Source organism: Mixophyes fleayi, chromosome 6 (assembly GCF_038048845.1).
Source record: "Mixophyes fleayi isolate aMixFle1 chromosome 6, aMixFle1.hap1, whole genome shotgun sequence".
NCBI classification, from domain to species: domain Eukaryota; kingdom Metazoa; phylum Chordata; class Amphibia; order Anura; family Limnodynastidae; genus Mixophyes; species Mixophyes fleayi.
The window spans coordinates 224266110-224287022 of record NC_134407.1 but is presented as its reverse complement, the minus strand read 5'-3'; the positions used below and the strand labels follow the sequence as shown (position 1 = coordinate 224287022).

The 20913-nt window shown below is 43.6% G+C and overlaps 2 protein-coding genes across 10 annotated transcripts in view; one reads left to right on the top strand and one right to left on the bottom strand.

Moving 5' to 3' along the window:
• LOC142160075 (uncharacterized) overlaps positions 1 to 20913 on the bottom strand; it is a 282721-nt gene that overhangs the window by 38936 nt on the left and 222872 nt on the right. Inside the window, exons 1-3 of one of the 5 annotated variants that reach the window (XM_075214982.1) lie at positions 7753 to 7806; positions 322 to 513; positions 117 to 197 (exon numbers count right to left, since the gene is read on the bottom strand). The exons of 3 other annotated variants lie outside the window; for them this stretch is intronic. In XM_075214982.1, the coding sequence (XP_075071083.1) occupies positions 117 to 150 (34 nt within the window). In that variant the 5' untranslated portion in view covers positions 151 to 197; positions 322 to 513; positions 7753 to 7806. Of the gene's footprint in view, positions 1 to 116; positions 198 to 321; positions 514 to 7752; positions 7807 to 12937; positions 15735 to 20913 lie in introns of those variants that run through there. One more of the 5 variants, XM_075214979.1, reaches the window with a different exon arrangement.
• LOC142160094 (uncharacterized) overlaps positions 1 to 20913 on the top strand; it is a 341050-nt gene that overhangs the window by 220893 nt on the left and 99244 nt on the right. The gene's annotated exons all lie outside the window — the stretch shown is intronic.

Sequence of the window (20913 nt, the reverse complement as noted above, 5' to 3'; positions counted from 1 at the left end):
TGTAGGAGACACACAGTGACTGAATACATTGTTTATATGTGATGACCAGATAATGTGTATATAGATGGCCCTAAAAACTGCTCTCCCCTTTACAATAAATGAAAGTCTCCTCTTACCCAGTGTTGTGAGGGGCTGGTGATTCTCCATCATCACGTCCTTGTACAGACCCTTGTGTCCTCCTATATATACTCCTCCTCCTGTATGGAGAAATAGACAGTGTTCATCATCCACCTTATAGGAACCTGACACACACAATGATACAGTCATCACCCAGACACATCCCCTGGTGTTACTGTATAATGTCCCATTCCCAGCAGTCACCTCTCCAGTCAGCAGCTGAATGATCTTGTTGGTCAGTTCCAGGATCTTCTGGTCATTGTCTCTGTCATGTATCAGTGAGTGAGGTGGAGGCACCGTGATGGGGCTCTGGGTCCTGCTCAATCCTCCTGACACACAGGGATGGCTGCTGGCTGTCTGACACTAACCGGAGGTCTTCTTCACCACTGTGTAATTCTGTGTATTGTGGGAGAGATTCAATTAAAAGCAAAATTAAACTCCACCTATATGGAGTTGTTTTTTTTGTACATAATATACAAGAAGGATCTATCATACAAATACCACCCCTCTCCTAACAGTGTCCTATATACAGGTGAGAGGAGAGGATCACAGGAAGAATAAACTTTATAAAGGAGGATCTAAGGTCACTACAAAACGTTGTGTATAATATGGGCACAGAGCTGTGTATATGGGGGCTATGGTGAGGAAATACAGAGAAGAATAAAAGACAATATCAAATATAAATTTTATTAAGACAAACAGATTTAGAATAACAGTGTAGAAATGTTAAAGATGCCCCCCCATGTACAAGAAAATAAACCGTGTAACACCTACAAGACAATATTCCTGTACATTTTATAAAGAAACATAAAACAATACTTTAAAAATTACCAAAATAAAATTGTTTCTATAGAGGACCTCACAGAACTGAGCGAGAAAGCGACAGAAACAAAGGACCAACCCATCGGCACTATGCAATTCCACCACATCTTGAGCTTCAATACAAATATAAAAATGGAGCCCCCTTATGTGTGTGTACATGCAGATTTACTATTACACTAATAATCCCTTCCCTTTATGATTAATATCAGCTGTAAAATTATTTTACCCCATGTACTAAGCAGAAGGGATAAAGATAGGAAGAGAGAAGTCTACTCCACCTGTACTATAATAACAGGACACGAGAGCCTGCTCCATCTGTACTATAATAACAGGACACTAGAGTCTGCTCCACCTGTACTATAATAACAGGACACCAGAGCCTGCTCCACCTGTACTATAATAACAGGACACCAGAGTTTGCTCCACCTGTACTATAATAACAGGACACCAGAGCCTGCTCCACCTGTACTATAACAGGACACCAGAGCCTGCTCCACCTGTACTATAATAACAGGAAACCAGAGTCTGCTCCACCTGTACTATAATAACAGGACACCAGAGTCTGCTCCACCTGTACTATAACAGGACACCAGAGACTGCTCCACCTGTACTGTAATAACAGGACACCAGAGCCTGCTCCACCTGTACTATAATAATAATCAGACACTAGAGTCTGCTCCACCTGTACTATAATAACAGGAAACCAGAGTCTGCTCCATCTGTACTATAATAACAGGACACGAGAGCCTGCTCCATCTGTACTATAATAATAATCAGACACTAGAGCCTGCTCCACCTGTACTATAATAACAGGACACCAGAGTCTGCTCTATCTGTACTATAATAACAGGACACCAGAGTCTGCTCCACCTGTACTATAATAACAGGACACCAGAGACTGCTCCACCTGTACTATAATAAAAGGACACCAGAGACTGCTCCACCTGTACTATAATAACAGGACACCAGAGTCTGCTCTATCTGTACTATAATAACAGGACACCAGAGTCTGCTCTATCTGTACTATAATAACAGGACACCAGAGTCTGCTCCACCTGTACTATAATAACAGGACACCAGAGACTGCTCCACCTGTACTATAATAACAGGACACCAGAGACTGCTCCACCTGTACTATAATAACGGGACACCAGAGACTGCTCCACCTGTACTATAATAACAGGACACCAGAGACTGCTCCACCTGTACTATAATAACAGGACACCAGAGACTGCTCCACCTGTACTATAATAACAGGACACCAGAGACTGCTCCTCCTGTACTATAATAATAATCAGACACCAGAGCCTGCTCCACCTGTACTATAATAACAGGACACCAGAGCCTGCTCCACCTGTACTATAATAACAGGACACCAGAGCCTGCTCCACCTGTACTATAATAACAGGACACTAGAGTCTGCTCCACCTGTACTATAATAACAGGACACCAGAGTCTGCTCCACCTGTACTATAATAACAGGACACCAGAGTCTGCTCCACCTGTACTATAATAACAGGACACCAGAGCCTGCTCTACCTGTACTATAATAACAGGACACTAGAGTCTGCTCCACCTGTACTATAATAACGACACCAGAGCCTGCTCCACCTGTACTATAATAACAGGACACCAGAGACTGCTACACCTGTACTATAATAACAGGACACCAGAGCCTGCTCCACCTGTAATATATTAATAGGACACCAGAGCCTGCCCCACCTGTACTATAATAACAGGACACCAGAGTCTTCTCTATCTGTACTATAATAACAGGACACCAGAGTCTGCTCCACCTGTACTATAACAGGACACCAGAGACTGCTCCACCTGTACTATTATAACAGGACACCAGAGACTGCTCCACCTGTACTATAATAACAGGACACCAGAGACTGCTCCACCTGTACTATAATAACAGGACACCAGAGACTGCTCCTCCTGTACTATAATAACAGGACACCAGAGACTGCTCCACATGTACTATAATAACAGGACACCAGAGCCTGCTCCACCTGTACTATAATAACAGGACACCAGAGTCTGCTCCACCTGTACTATAATAACAGGACACCAGAGACTGCTCCACCTGTACTATAATAACAGGACACCAGAGACTGCTCCACCTGTACTATAATAACAGGACACCAGAGACTGCTCCACCTGTACTATAATAACAGGACACCAGAGACTGCTCCTCCTGTACTATAATAATAATAATCAGACACTAGAGCCTGCTCCACCTGTACTATAATAACAGGACACCAGAGTCTGCTCTATCTGTACTATAATAACAGGACACCAGAGTCTGCTCCACCTGTACTATAATAACAGGACACCAGAGACTGCTCCACCTGTACTATAATAACAGGACACCAGAGACTGCTCCACCTGTACTATAATAACAGGACACCAGAGTCTGCTCTATCTGTACTATAATAACAGGACATCAGGGCCTGCTCCACCTGTACTATAATAACATGACACCAGAGCCTGCTCCACCTGTACTATAATAACAGGACACCAGAGACTGCTCCACCTGTACTATAATAACAGGACACCAGAGACTGCTCCACCTGTACTATAATAACAGGACACCAGAGCCTGCTCCACCTGTACTATAATAACATGACACCAGAGCCTGCTCCACCTGTACTATAATAACAGGACACCAGAGACTGCTCCACCTGTACTATAATAACAGGACACCAGAGCCTGCTCCACCTGTACTATAATAACAGGACACCAGAGCCTGCTCCACCTGTACTATAATAACAGGACACCAGAGCCTGCTCCACCTGTACTATAATAACAGGACACCAGAGCCTGCTCCACCTGTACTATAATAACAGGACACCAGAGCCTGCTCCACCTGTACTATAATAACAGGACACCAGAGACTGCTCCACCTGTACTATAATAACAGGACACCAGAGCCTGCTCCACCTGTACTATAATAACAGGACACCAGAGCCTGCTCCACCTGTACTATAATAACAGGACACTAGAGTCTGCTCCACCTGTAATATAATAACAGGACACCAGAGCCTGCTCCACCTGTACTATAACAGGACACTAGAGTCTGCTCCACCTGTAATATAATAACAGGACACCAGTCTGCCCCACCTGTACTATAATAACAGGACACCAGAGACTGCTCCACCTGTACTATAATAACAGGACACCAGAGCCTGCTCCACCTGTACTATAATAACAGGACACCAGAGACTGCTCCACCTGTACTATAATAACAGGACACCAGAGACTGCTCCACCTGTACTATAATAACAGGACACCAGAGTCTGCTCTATCTGTACTATAATAACAGGACACCAGAGTCTGCTCCACCTGTACTATAATAACAGGACACCAGAGACTGCTCCACCTGTACTATAATAACAGGACACCAGAGACTGCTCCACCTGTACTATAATAACGGGACACCAGAGACTGCTCCACCTGTACTATAATAACAGGACACCAGAGACTGCTCCACCTGTACTATAATAACAGGACACCAGAGACTGCTCCACCTGTACTATAATAACAGGACACCAGAGACTGCTCCTCCTGTACTATAATAATAATCAAACACCAGAGCCTGCTCCACCTGTACTATAATAACAGGACACCAGAGCCTGCTCCACCTGTACTATAATAACAGGACACCAGAGTCTGCTCTATCTGTACTATAATAACAGGACACCAGAGTCTGCTCCACCTGTACTATAATAACAGGACACCAGAGACTGCTCCACCTGTACTATAATAACAGGACACCAGAGACTGCTCCACCTGTACTATAATAACAGGACACCAGAGTCTGCTCTATCTGTACTATAATAACAGGACATCAGGGCCTGCTCCACCTGTACTATAATAACATGACACCAGAGCCTGCTCCACCTGTACTATAATAACAGGACACCAGAGACTGCTCCACCTGTACTATAATAACAGGACACCAGAGACTGCTCCACCTGTACTATAATAACAGGACACCAGAGCCTGCTCCACCTGTACTATAATAACATGACACCAGAGCCTGCTCCACCTGTACTATAATAACAGGACACCAGAGACTGCTCCACCTGTACTATAATAACAGGACACCAGAGCCTGCTCCACCTGTACTATAATAACAGGACACCAGAGCCTGCTCCACCTGTACTATAATAACAGGACACCAGAGCCTGCTCCACCTGTACTATAATAACAGGACACCAGAGCCTGCTCCACCTGTACTATAATAACAGGACACCAGAGCCTGCTCCACCTGTACTATAATAACAGGACACCAGAGACTGCTCCACCTGTACTATAATAACAGGACACCAGAGCCTGCTCCACCTGTACTATAATAACAGGACACCAGAGCCTGCTCCACCTGTACTATAATAACAGGACACTAGAGTCTGCTCCACCTGTAATATAATAACAGGACACCAGAGCCTGCTCCACCTGTACTATAACAGGACACTAGAGTCTGCTCCACCTGTAATATAATAACAGGACACCAGTCTGCCCCACCTGTACTATAATAACAGGACACCAGAGACTGCTCCACCTGTACTATAATAACAGGACACCAGAGCCTGCTCCACCTGTACTATAATAACAGGACACCAGAGACTGCTCCACCTGTACTATAATAACAGGACACCAGAGCCTGCTCCACCTGTAATATATTAATAGGACACCAGAGCCTGCCCCACCTGTACTATAATAACAGGACACCAGAGTCTGCTCCACCTGTACTATAATAACAGGACACCAGAGACTGCTCCACCTGTACTATAATAACAGGACACCAGAGACTGCTCCACCTGTACTATAATAACAGGACACCAGAGACTGCTCCTCCTGTACTATAATAATAATCAGACACTAGAGCCTGCTCCACCTGTACTATAATAACAGGACACCAGAGTCTGCTCCACCTGTACTATAATAACAGGACACCAGAGTCTGCTCCACCTGTACTATAATAACAGGACACCAGAGACTGCTCCACCTGTACTATAATAACAGGACACCAGAGACTGCTCCACCTGTACTATAATAACAGGACACCAGAGTCTGCTCTATCTGTACTATAATAACAGGACACCAGAGTCTGCTCCACCTGTACTATAATAACAGGACACCAGAGACTGCTCCACCTGTACTATAATAACAGGACACCAGAGACTGCTCCACCTGTACTATAATAACGGGACACCAGAGACTGCTCCACCTGTACTATAATAACAGGACACCAGAGACTGCTCCACCTGTACTATAATAACAGGACACCAGAGACTGCTCCACCTGTACTATAATAACAGGACACCAGAGACTGCTCCTCCTGTACTATAATAATAATCAAACACCAGAGCCTGCTCCACCTGTACTATAATAACAGGACACCAGAGCCTGCTCCACCTGTACTATAATAACAGGACACCAGAGTCTGCTCCACCTGTACTATAATAACAGGACACCAGAGTCTGCTCCACCTGTACTATAATAACAGGACACCAGAGCCTGCTCTACCTGTACTATAATAACAGGACACTAGAGTCTGCTCCACCTGTACTATAATAACAGGACACCAGAGCCTGCTCCACCTGTACTATAATAACAGGACACCAGAGACTGCTACACCTGTACTATAATAACAGGACACCAGAGCCTGCTCCACCTGTAATATATTAATAGGACACCAGAGCCTGCCCCACCTGTACTATAATAACAGGACACCAGAGTCTGCTCCACCTGTACTATAATAACAGGACACCAGAGTCTTCTCTATCTGTACTATAATAACAGGACACCAGAGTCTGCTCCACCTGTACTATAACAGGACACCAGAGACTGCTCCACCTGTACTATAATAACAGGACACCAGAGACTGCTCCACCTGTACTATAATAACAGGACACCAGAGACTGCTCCACCTGTACTATAATAACAGGACACCAGAGACTGCTCCACCTGTACTATAATAACAGGACACCAGAGACTGCTCCACATGTACTATAATAACAGGACACCAGAGCCTGCTCCACCTGTACTATAATAACAGGACACCAGAGTCTGCTCCACCTGTACTATAATAACAGGACACCAGAGACTGCTCCACCTGTACTATAATAACAGGACACCAGAGCCTGCTCCACCTGTACTATAATAACAGGACACCAGAGACTGCCCCACCTATACTATAATAACAGGACACCAGAGACTGCTCCACCTGTACTATAATAACAGGGCACCAGAGCCTGCTCCACCTGTACTATAATAACAGGACACCAGAGACTGCTCCACCTGTACTATAATAACAGGACACCAGAGACTGCTCCACCTATACTATAATAACAGGACACCAGAGACTGCTCCACCTGTACTATAATAACAGGACACCACAGACTGCTCCACCTGAACTATAATAACAGGACACCAGAGTCTGCTCCACCTGTATAATAATAATCAGACACGAGAGACTGCTCCACCTGTACTATAATAACAGGACACCAGAGACTGCTCCACCTGTACTATAATAACAGGACACCACAGACTGCTCCACCTGAACTATAATAACAGGACACCAGAGTCTGCTCCACCTGTATAATAATAATCAGACACGAGAGACTGCTCCACCTGTACTATAATAACAGGACACCAGAGACTGCTCCACCTGTACTATAATAACAGGACACCACAGACTGCTCCACCTGAACTATAATAACAGGACACCAGAGTCTGCTCCACCTGTATAATAATAATCAGACACGAGAGACTGCTGTCATCGCATTATAATAATATCATTACCTGGTGATAGGAACAACAATGTCTCCTCTCTGCTTCGTCCTACTCAGCGGTCACCCGGAAGTTGTACAAAATCAATGACCAGTACACAGGTGGAACGCACAGACCGGAAGCCAGGTGGAACGCACAGGCAGGAAGTCGGGTGGACCGCACAGACCGGAAGCCAGGTGGAACGCACAGACAGGAAGCCAGGTGGACCGCACAGACCGGAAGCCAGGTGGAACGCACAGACAGGAAGCCGGGTGGAACGCACAGACAGGAAGCCGGGTGGAACGCACAGACAGGAAGCCTGGTGGAACGCACAGGCAGGAAGTCGGGTGGAACGCACAGACCGGAAGCTCATTACTACACTGCCTGTGGTCTTCCTTATCTTACAGTTGTTGCCCCCTCTCATCACCCTCTGTGCTCCTACCAGCTCCCACCCCTCTACCCTCCCCCTTGTCTTATCTCCATACATGCACCCCTGATTCCCTGCCATAGTCTCCTTTCATTGTCTGAACCATTCTCCCCCTCTCTGATGCCCCCTTGATTTCTGTCTGTCTCATCCACACATATATCTGTCATATACACACTTCATCCAATCTCCTAGCTCCCTACTGCATTGTCTGTCTCCCCCATCCCTCCTCTCACCTCCTGAGCCCACACTCACCCCCCTCTCTTCTCTCCCATCCTCCCCTCGGTACCTGGCAACTTCCCTGATAACCCAGGCTCCCACCTCATCCTTACATTCTCCCTCTCCCCTACTTCCAACTTGTGTCACTCCCTCAATCCAGCAACCCCTCTAATCTCATTCACATCCCCTCACTCCCTGTCTCCTCCACCCCCAGGAATGCCAGGTCTGTTTGTAATAAACTGGCTTCCACCCACAGTCTCTACTTTTTCATCTCCCTTAACCTACTAGCCATCAGTGGATCTTTAGTCTACCCATCCAACACTACTTCTACCTCTGACACTACTCTGATAGCCTCTGTTTCTCCCACATCCCTAGACCTAGGGGTCGGCAGGTAGCAGAGTAGGTGTCCTTATTTTCCCTCCTGCATCTTGTGTATTATGTACCGAGCCCTCCCTCTCATTCTCCTCTTTTGAGGTGCACAAAATTTGCCTTCTCCACCCTGTTCACCTTTGCTGTGAGGTTATCTATCGCCACTGGGTCCCATCTCCCGGTTCATAAATTCAACATCCCGATTAATGACTCCACCAAGCCTGCTACCTATAAACTATTCTCTCATCTTTTAGCCTCTCTCAATGGACCTCCTTGCCCTCTAACTCCAGTGGCCACTCCCTCTATCTAGTTTTTGGTCATCATTGTGACATCTCTGATTTTTTGAACATAGCTTTCCTTCTCTGACCGTCATTTTCTCTCTTTAGCGTTTTCCTTACCCCTTCACCTCACCCCTCTCCCAAGGACACGGTCACCTAGTGTAACCTTGATGCTATTGACCCTGATACGTTCTCCTCCTCATTGGACTCATAACCGCACCCTTACTTCTTCCCTGTACTCCGCTACCCCTGCAGTCACCACCTGCCTTCGTAAATCTAAGGCTCAACTATAGCATTATAAATGCACCAGAAACCTGCAGAAATGCTCATGTACTGCTGTATTGTAGAAAATCACACTCTCATGCTGACTTCCACCATTTCAATTTCATACTCTTATCCTATAGAGCTCTGCCCTATCTCTGTCCAACCAGGTCTATTTCAAACCTACCAGAGCCTGCTCCACCTGTACTATAATAACAGGACACCAGAGCCTGCTCCACCAGTACTATAATAACAGGACACCAGAGTCTGCTCCACCTGTACTATAATAACAGGACACCAGAGCCTGCTCCTCCTGTACTATAGTAACAGGACACCAGAGCCTGCTCCACCTGTACTATAATAACAGGACACCAGAGCCTGCTCCACCTGTACTATAACAGGACACCAGAGACTGCTCCACCTGTACTATAATAACAGGACACCAGAGAATGCTCCATCTGTACTATAACAGGACACCAGAGTCTGCTCCACCTTTACTATAACAGAACACCAGAGCCTGCTCCACCTGTACTGCAATAACAGGACACCAGAGAATGCTCCATCTGTACTATAATGCCCTATACCTGATGAGACCGCCCCTTCTAACAAGCCTATTTTTCATATTTTGACAACTGTTAAATCTTTAATAGGAAAACATTGGAAAGACCTTAATTCTACCTCCATGCAGGAACTACGGTCTTACATTTGGCATTCGCAAGCATGGAAGAGTATAATGCCCCCCATGGGTTTAGTTGTTCCTAGCCATGTTACATGCATAATTATTAGGAATATCGTTGGTAGTATTTGTGCCTTTCTCACTCCCCTCCACCCCATCTACCTCTATCCCCCTCCCTCCCCTTTTTCCATTGATATAATACATAAAACATAGACACCTTGTATATTAATATTCTTATGTTTAATATGTATGTATTCTTCCAGCTGTTTCCTCTTTAAAGAGTTTAATAAAACAAAAAAACAAAACAGCTGACTCTCTGCCTCCACATCGTGATTTTGATTGTGCCATTGAGTTAATTTCAGGATCTAAGTTGCCCAAAGCTATGAAAGATTATGTGGAGGAGAATCTACAGAAAGACTTTATCAGGCTTTCAAAGTCCCCAGTAGGGGCCAGTTGTTTCTTTGTATCTGAAGAGGATGGTGGGCTGCATCCCTACATCGATTACCGGGGCCTCAACAAGATCACAGTTAAAAACATCTATCCACTCCCTCTCATCTCAGTATTGTTTAATCAACGGGAAAGGTGCTACCATCTTCTCCAAGATTGATCTTCGCAGTGCATATAATCTTATCAGCATTAGAGAGGCTGACGAGTGGAAAACGGATATCAATACCCGTTCAGCCTTTGATATGTACCTGCTGTTTTCCAAGACCTTATTAATGAGGTTCTCCGATATTTCCTTGTTCAGTTCGTTGTCGTGTACCTGGACAACATTCTGATATATTCACACTCCTTGTTGCAACATCGGCTACATGTCAAACAGGTCCTCCACAGACATCAAGATCATCATATCTTCACTAAACCCGAAAAATGTGACTTTGAAGTCTGTAAAGTATCGTTCCTGGGATACATAATCACCTCTACTGGATTATCTATCGATCCAAGCAAAGTCAAAGCCGTACTGGATTGGGTTCAATCCACTTATCTGAATGTCATTCAGAGGTAGTTGGGCTTTGCAAATTACTACTGAAAATTAATCTGTGCTTTCTAGTATTTGGTGGCTCCTATTGTTGCTCTTACACATAAGGGGTTGGACCTCAGTAATTGGCCTCCAGAGGCTGCAGCTTTTTTTGAAGCCCTTAAAAGGGCATTTGTCTCTGCTCCTGTCCTGAGACATCTCAATTCTGACCTTTTGTACTGGAGGTAGATGCCTCTGGTGCTGTTCTATCCCTGATGGACCCTCATAATCACTGTTTGCATCTCTGTGCCTACTTCTCTCCTAAATTCTCTGCTGCTGAAATTAATTACGATATAGGTAATTAGGAGCTTGTGGTTATAAAATGGTCCATTGAGGAGTGGCGCCACTGGCTAGAAGGAGCAATTCATACCATCTCAGTCATTACCGATCATAAAAACCTCCAGTATATTGAATCTGCTAAAAGAGTGAATTGTAGGTAAGCTTGATGGGCACTATTTATTACCTGCTTTTCAGTTAAGATTACTTACAGACCTGGATCCAAGAGCATACTTTATCTCAGAGCTTTGTTTCCCATCATATATTTACCTGCTGCAGAACCGCTGCCTATCATTCCATCCTCTGTCATTCATGTTGGGTTGACCTAAGACTTGGGTATAGCACTCCATCGATTTCAAAAGCTGGCTCCCTCAGAAACACCTGCTAATCGTCTGTTTTTCCCAGTTCAACTTAGGAAGGCTGTTCTCTCTAAGGCTCACGAAAATAGAGATTTTTTCACGCTCCATTTGGTGGCCTTGACTGTCTGCAGATGTCAGGGACCTTGTTATGTCATGTGAAAGCTGTGCAAAACACAAAGTCCCCAGAAGCTGCCCCTCATGCCAGCTCCTGCCATTGTCTATCCCTACGAAACCCTAGACACAGCTGTCTATGGATTTTATCGCGGATCTTCCATGCTCGGCAGGACACAACACTATTTGGGTGGTTGTAGACTGATTTAGTAAAATATCTCATTTTATTCCTTTGGCTAGACTTCCTAGTGCACAAAGTCTAGCATCACTCTTTATTCAACACATCTTCCGACTCCAAGCCCTCCCCACAGATATTGTCTCTGATTGTGAATCTCAATTTGTGGCTCAATTCTGAAAATCTTTCTGTGCACTCCTCGGCATTAACAGTAGTCTTTCATCATTGTATCATCCACAGTCTAACGGACAAACCAAAAGGAATAATCAGTCCCTGGAACAATTTCTACGGTTGTACACCTCTGAATTTCATGACAATTGGTCATCCTTACTGCCATTGGTGGAGTTTGCATACAACGCGTGTCATTCCTCCACTTGCATCTCTCCATTCTTCTGCAATTTTGGCTTTCACCCTGGGTCCAACTCCTTGTCCTCTCTCAACCCTTCTTGTTACCCAGAGATACGCTCTAAAGCAGGCCTGTACAACCTGCGGCCCTCCAGGTGTTGTAAAACTACAAGCCCCAGCATGCTTTGCCAGTAGACAAGCAGTTGATAGCTGGAAAGGCATGCTGGGACTTGTAGTTTCACAACACCTGGAGGGCCGCAGGTTGGACAGGCCTGCTCTAAAGCTTCTAGTCTCAGAATCATCTGCCTCATGTTTCTTTGATGCAGGCCTCAAATGGATGGGTCACAAAATCGAATATGCACTGAGGGCCCACATTTTTAAGGCTTTATAAATGATCTGCAGTAAGTAGTAACATGTGACAGAATATTGCCCCAGTACCTATATTACATCTCTGGCTCATTACCCTGTATAACAACAAGTTCCATGCATGAGCGATCTGTTCCAGTTTTATGTTAATGACACACATTCTTTGATTTGGCCTCCATAACTCCGTGATGTCAAAGTAGAATACACTTTGGAAATATATGTATGAGTATTTTTATCATTTGCATTTATAAAAGAAATATATCTTACAAAATTTAGAATATCGCTGTAACCCTTATTAAAGGTAAATTAATAGATTGTCCGATCCAAAACAATGTGGTTCCGAAGCATAAAAGGATTTATTCACAAAGTAAATTCAAATGTACCACCAATAGTACGAATGTGCGGCTAGTACATAGCACATCAGCTAAAATCTAGAATACCTACAGTACATTGTACACAGTGCGTTTTTATACAATGTGCACAAAGATAACAGTAAGGTCATAGGTAATTGGTCAAAGGGTCTGGACCTTTCAAAAACTCGACGTCCCATAGGTAGCAAAATCTCTGTGTCCTTAGAAATTCTAGCAGTGCCATCTGTAATCTGTTTTCATACCTTCAGTCTCCCTCCACTGAAGTGCTCAAACATACTTGTAAATCATGCACTTTACTACTGTGTTACTGACTAATATTAAACTAACTTAACTAAACATCCTAACAAAGCGACATAATGCTAACAGGTTGCAATATTACAGTCTGTGACCGCTGCATATAATAATATACATTATAAGAAACAGCAAATAGTAATATTGCGTACAGAAATTTTTGTTCTACTCATTGGTCATCATATTTTTAACTTTAACATCCTGTTTCATGTTTATCAGGTGAGGGAAATAGCTTTTCTCCTCTGTTTATGTCCTTCTGAATTTAACAACCGTGTAAAAAGAGCTAATTTGCATGCAAAATATTTCTAACACCTATCAAAAAATGAAAACTGTTTTTCATGTGTTGAGTTCTTAGATGTTTAGAATTGTTTTTATGTATAAAACAATTTCCACATTCAGAACATGTAATGGTATCTCACCTAAGTGAGTTTTCTGATAATCAACAAGACCTGATTTCTGCATCAAACATTTGCCAAACTCAGAACATGGAATTGGTTCTCAACTATGTGATTTATCTCATGTTTATTGAGATCAGATTTTTGTGTAAAACATTTCCCACACTCAGGACATGGAAATGGTTGCTCACCATGGTGATTTATCCGATTTCTAACAAGACCTAATTTATCTTTAAAACATTTTTCACACTTAGAGCATGAAACTGGTGTCTCACCTGTGTGGGTTCTCTGATGTTGAACAAGATCTGATTTGTGTATAAAACATTTCTCACATTAAGAACATCAGAATAGCTTCTCCCCAGAGTGCATTTTCTGATGTCTAACAACAGATGATTTCTTTGTAAAACATTTCCCACACTCAGAACATGGAAATGGCTTCTCACCTGTGTGAGTTATCTGATGTTTATTAAGCTCTGATATCTGTTTAAAACATTTCCCACACTCGGAACATGGAAATGGCTTCTCACCTGTGTGAGTTCTCTTATGTTTAATGAGACCGGATTTTTGTGCAAAACATTTCCCGCACTCGGAACATGGAAATGGTTTCTCACCTGTGTGAGTTCTCTTATGTTTAATGAGATCGGATTTTTGTGTAAAACATTTCCCACACTCAGAACATGGAAATGGTTTCTCACCTGTGTGAGTTCTCTGATGGCTAACAAGACCTGATTTATGTGAAAAACATTTCCCACACTCAAGACACGGAAATGGCTGCTCACCATGGTGATTTATCTGATGTCTAACAAGAACTAATTTACCTTTAAAACATTTTTCACACATAGAACATGGAAATGGTTTCTCACCTGTGTGAGTTCTCTTATGTTTAATGAGATCGTATTTTTGTGTAAAACATTTCCCACACTCAGAACATGGAAATGGTTTCTCACCTGTGTGAGTTCTCTGATGTCTAGCAAGACATGCTTTCTGTGAAAAACATTTCCCACACTCAAGACACGAAAATGGCTGCTCACCATGGTGATTTATCTGATGTCTAACAAGACTTAATTTATCTATAAAACATTTTTCACACATAGAACATGGAACTGGTTTCTCACCTGTGTGAGTTCTCTTATGTTTAATGAGATCGGATTTTTGTTTAAAACATCTCCCACACTCAGAACATGGAAATGGTTTCTCGCCTGTGTGAAATCTCTGATGATTAACAAAACTAGATTTGTGAGCAAAACATTTCCCACACTCAGAGCATGGAAATGGTTTCTCACCTGTGTGAGTTCTCTGATGGCTAACAAGATATGCTTTCTGTGAAAAACATTTCCCACACTCAGGACACGGAAATGGCTGCTCACCTGTGTGATTTATCTGATGTCTAACAAGGCCTAATTTATATTTAAAACATTTTTCACACATAGAACATGGAAATGGTTTCTCACCTGTGTGAGTTCTCTGGTGTACAACAAGATCTGATTTTTGTATAAAACATTTCTCACACTCAGAACATCTGAATAGCCTCTCCCCAGAGTGAATTTTCTGATGTATAACAACAGCTGATTTAGCTGTAAAACACTTTCCACATTCGGAGCATGTAAATGGCTTCTCTCCTGTGTGCTTTCTTTGATGCCTAATAAGTTTTGATTTGTTTGGAAAACATTTCAAACATTCAGAACATGGGAATGTTTTCTCTCCTGTGTGAATTTTCTGATGTTCAACAAACCTAGATTTGTGGGTAAAACTGTTCCCACACTCAGAGCATGGAAATGGTTTCTCTCCTGTGTGAGTTCTCTGATGCCTAATAAACATTGACTGATGTATAAAACTTTTACCACATTTACAACAGGGAAAGACTGTATTACCTGTATGAGCTGTACTATGTGTAACAATATCCGAGTTATCAAGAGAACATCCCTCACGATTAGAGGAATCAAATGATATATCTGCACTGTGAAGTACTGGATGTATATTTAGGGTGATGGGGTTTTCTTGTTTGATTTTATCTTTTATTTTAGAATCTGGAGACAAAATGAGATATCCCTCGGAGATATTCCTGCTTTCGCGTCCATCTGCTGGAAATAAAGGTACATAAATAGAAGTCTTGTTTGGACAATGAGGAACAAATTGTTATACCACTATAAGTTTAAGATGTTAAGTTGTTAATTCCAATTTTAAACTATGTAAACTTGATCACAATTATAAATGTACAAAATGATAATATAACTTTTGTTTTAGATATAAATCATTGATTTAACATAGAACACAACTGCAGTACAAAGCACACTACATAGATCCAGCACCAGTGACATGCCAGTGGCCTAGACACACTCTACCCATAATGCAGACTTTGGGGGGGTAACATTTCCCAAGCCAGTGATATTGTCCAAACACAATGCCTATGACGTCACTGCCGTCTCACGCAAATACAATACTGGAGTCATGGTAGCAGAGTAGACTTGGGCTAACTTCCTATAACTGCATCTACATTACTTGAAGTTCTCTAGGTGGATACACAGAAAACAGTGAAGTAGCCTCTCGATGTCCCTCTGGTCAACAGCGGCTACTAATTTAGACTGAGGTTTCGTTGTGGACAAGCACAGAGAGGGCAGGAGAGCAGCAGGACAGAGCAGTATAGTAGGAAATAACAATACAGAATGACGACAGCACAGAGCGGAGCATCAGGACAGAGAAGGAAAATGGAGCAGGACACAGATGAGCAACAACAAAAGTAGAAGAAAGCCTAGGGCAGAGCAGGATACAGAGACAGATCAGAAGATGAAGAACAACATAGTATCCAAGCACAGAGTGGAGGGAGCTACTGTGTAATGAGAGGTGTGTGGTTATAGTTCTGTGTGTGCTCTTAGTGGAATCAGCTGTTAATTTGCTTAAGTATTGTAGTTTTAATATACACGTATAGAACTGTGTGAGGAAACAGGTTGCTACTGGACTGAGAACTTTGTATTCATCACCCGTTTTTCATGGTTTAATGTACTTTTTAATCCTTGGCCCAGTCTAAGTATATACACCAGAGCATCGGTGTATTATGTGTATAATTATTTCATGTAATTAGATACATTTTGCCCATACTATTACCTGCGATATTGTATGTAGTATAAATATAAAGAATATTGCCATACTGTGTGAAAATAACAGAACAGCAGCAGTCATTTTGCTTGTGTTAGCTAATGTAATTACCATTTGTCTCCAATGTCCATTGTTATGAGGGGCAGCTGAGATTTGGTTTGTAATCAGAACAATGTCTGAGTTAACTAGCTGGCAGCCCATGTTAATTAGCTAGGTCAACAGGTAACCTGAGAGGTAATGAGGTTAGAACCTCTAATGATATGCAATGTGCCTCCACAGTAATATATTGGTTAAAATAGCATGGAGAAATGTATCAATATAAATGTAATTGTATCAAAAGGTATCACAGACTTATATTGTGTAACTCTGCTGATATAATGTGTCAAAAGTATTATTGTTTCATGTAAGCGTGCAGTGTCATTCCTTGATGTACTATTGTAACCCCATGTGTAGTGTATCCAGCCAAAACAGCTAATTGAGTCAAGCCATTGTATTGTCTAATCGAGATAACAGGGACAGTATGTCTAGCAGCTAAATTGTTGACTGGGAGACCCCTTCTGTAAAGGGGAGGTTTGAGACATTTGACCCTACTTCCTGTGTATACAGAAAATAATATAGGGCGAGGAGAATGCCAGGGGAGCTATTCTAGTTTGGAGGATCCTGGAGTACAAGACATCAGCGAAAAGGACTCTGGGCCAGGCATCATGGTGCCGCTGGAGGAAACCCTACCAAGACAGGGGTGGTGTGAGCCAGTATCCCAGACTGGGGGAGACCCTAACTGTTTTGCTAATCGGTAGTGGTAATATTGCGGGAGGATAAGACCCTGAAAGAGACAGAGATTGTTACTTTGGAGTGCTGACTGCAGGAGGATACATGCTACCATTTACCCTGTAACTTGTGAACGTCTTGTGGTGCTGTGCTGTCGTAATAAAGTCTTATTTTGGATATATCCTGGTCTACCCGAGTGAGTTGAATCCCACAGAGGGTAACTTCCATCCCAGCTAAGGGTGGTAACCTCACATTTGGAGGCAGCAGTGGGATCACTCGGCCTGGTGTCACAAGAACCGGAAAGGCTGCAAACGACGCAAGCGGTTGCGGTCCAAGAGCCTTGTAGGTACAGCACAGCACTGGCTACACAGCACCCAGAGGAAGCCTATCAGAGGAGTTGCAAGAAACGTGAACCATAAACAAGTATAACTCCCTAAAACTGGATGATCTCCGGGGATTATGCCGGAGAAGGGAAATTGCTACTACCCAGGATGACTTCAGGCCACAACTAGTGGAAAAACTACGCAAATGGGACCTGTGCCTACTCGATAATGCGGGGAGGATGAAAATAGCAGAGGTCCCAGCAGTGGAAGACACCCAAGTTGGGACTTATGTTGCAGAAATCCTGAAAGCCAAGGAGTTGTATGAGGACCAGGAGCAAGCCAGTAAGGATTCAGGAGATTGCAGCTACAATACAAACATCCCCCACCCCAGGCCAGTCAGCAGTGCACAGTGGAAGCTATGACTATGGTCAGCTTCGTCAAGAGCTGCAGCACGTTCTCAGTCAGTGGATCCAGAGAAAAGAACTTAAGCTGGTAAAAGCAGGGCTGACTGAGATATTACCCTGCCTTCAGGATTGGGTGGCAACGTGTAACCCACAGTCCTGGAAGAAAGCAGAAAAGGGGCAGAGTGAAGGCCCAAAGAGACCCAGCAGCCAAGGACAAGCAATACCACATTTGGAACAAGTCTGGAAGTGGTGCCATCGATGTTGATACTGGGGACATCTTCAACAGCAGTGTCCCAGAAAAGGAGGTCATTTAGACCAATTCCCAACCACGGGGGTTGTTGGCAGGAGCCACCCCCGGACAAACAAACACTACAACCCTGATGCGCCAGAGGCGAGAGGGGTAAAGGCCACTTGCAATGCTGTGGCTGACATGAGGCAAACAACAGGAGGACGCCTTTACAGGCACTTGAAACCTGTATGGGTGGATGGCAGAAAAGCCCAAGGATTAAGGGACTGTGGGGCAGCCATCACCCTGGTACGCCCCGAGTTGGTGGATTCCAAAAGAATTATCCCCAAGTATTTTAAAATTAGGATGGAGGATGGACGATGGGCAGAGAGTCCAACAGCCCAAGTCCAGTTGCATTGGGGCCATTGTAACAACCTGGTGGAAGTTGGAATTATGGCAGGAATGTCCAATGAGGTGATTTTGGGCAATGATTTGGGGCAAGACCTCTGGAATTATTTTGTTGGAAAAGCCCATAGAAAGGTGAGCCCCAGGCAGAGGAAGAACAACCACTTCTACACGCCAGTAACTAAAGGGTATCAGCAACCTCTCTTTACCACCAGATGGGATGCGGGCATTAGCAGATATGTCATATAAGACTGGGGTGGTAGAGGATTGTGCTTGGTTGGATGGGTTACTGTATATGTTGTCCAGCTCAAATCATAAGTATAAGTTGGTAGTCCCACCCGAATATCGGGATCGGTTTATAGCTCAGGCCCATGGGGAAGGGGGTACCGATCACAGAGGAAAAAGGAGAACACGAGCCAGGCTCAGACAGCAGTTCATGTGGTTAGGTTTAGCGAGGGATGTAGACCGCAACATAGCCAAATGTGCAGACTGCAAGAATATGTTAGGGCAGGGCTGCAACAGTGACATTCGGACACAGGAGGGGAGAAGGCAGCATAGAAAGCAGGACATTGATGACTGCGTGATGTTACTCTCAGTAGTCCCTGCAGGAGATAGTGTGCAGCAGGATTCCTGCAAGAACCCTGTGCATAAGCGGGTGCAGACTGGGGAAATGAGTAATCCCAGTGCAGAAGGGAACTGGGGAAGGGGGAGGTGTAGCCAGACAGGACCCCAGACAACCAGGGAAAGGCAGTCGGTAAGGCTCTTAGACAGCAGGGCTCAGAGTAGCTACTGGAGCAGGAGACCGAGACTTCCCGCAGAGGCTCTGGGAATTGATAGGTGCTGGCGGCTACAAGAATATAACAAGGTGCAGCAAGTGAACGCTGGTGGCTGCGCACAGCCCAGCAGGAAATTGGTTCATCTCGTGGGAGACCAAAAAAACCTACAGTAGTGTCTGCAGAAGAGACTGGGGCTCAAGTTTAAAAAGTAGGGAAGGAATGTGAGGAAACGGGGGTACTACTGGACTGAGAACTATGTAATCATCACCCGTTTCTCACGGTTTATTGTACTTTTTATCCTTGGCCCAGTCTAAGTATATACACCAGAGCATTGGTGTATTATGTGTATTATTATTTCATGTTATTAGATACATTTTGCACTTGCTAATTACCTGCGATATTGTATGCAGTATAAATATAAAGAATATTGCCATACTGTGTGAAAATAACAGAACAGCAGCAGTCATTTTGCTTGTGTTATCTAATGTAATTACCATTTGTCTCCAGTCCATGTTAAAGTCATGTTATAAGGGGCAGCTGAGATTTGGTTTGTAATCAGAACAATGTCTGAGTTAACTAGTCACCGCCAGGGAATTCCAGGATCTGCCAGTTGGGAGTTATCATCTTTCCTCCTCTTCCCTGCACACTGCAGAATGCTGTGGATGACTGATCATGGAAAAGCGAAGTCTGTGATCAGTTCTACAGGACAGGCAAGGTGTCTGCACAGATAGCAGTGTGTCGGTAGTGGAGACAGCATACATTAAATGTAGAAGGGGCGGGTAATATACTTAATCCCCCCATCCTTAGTCTGAGTGTGTGTAAAAGCACATACATGCTTTTATACACTGAATATTTTTGAAGTGATGTTTTGTTTTCTAGGATATATTGTATGCTGGATCTAAAATTACTAAAGTAAAGGGGTGATCTAAAATTACTAAAGTAAAGGTGTATTTCAGCACAAGGGTTGAAATACACAGCACAAAATGTAATGCACCGGCCCCTGCACACACAGGAAGATGCAGCTGTATGTTTAGAGTACAGAGAAAGCACAGATAACTTTAACTTAATATGTGTTTAACTTAATATAATGGTAAACGTCCGGGCAGACACTGAATAGTTGCATTTAACATAATTCAGAGCTGCAAAACACTGGTCCTAGCTAAGTAATATAGGAACTTAGCCGTAGATTCAAACAGTACAGTATAGTTAGAATGTTACTAAATGCAAATAAGCAGAAGTGCAGCACATTTTCTGTTTTATGAGCA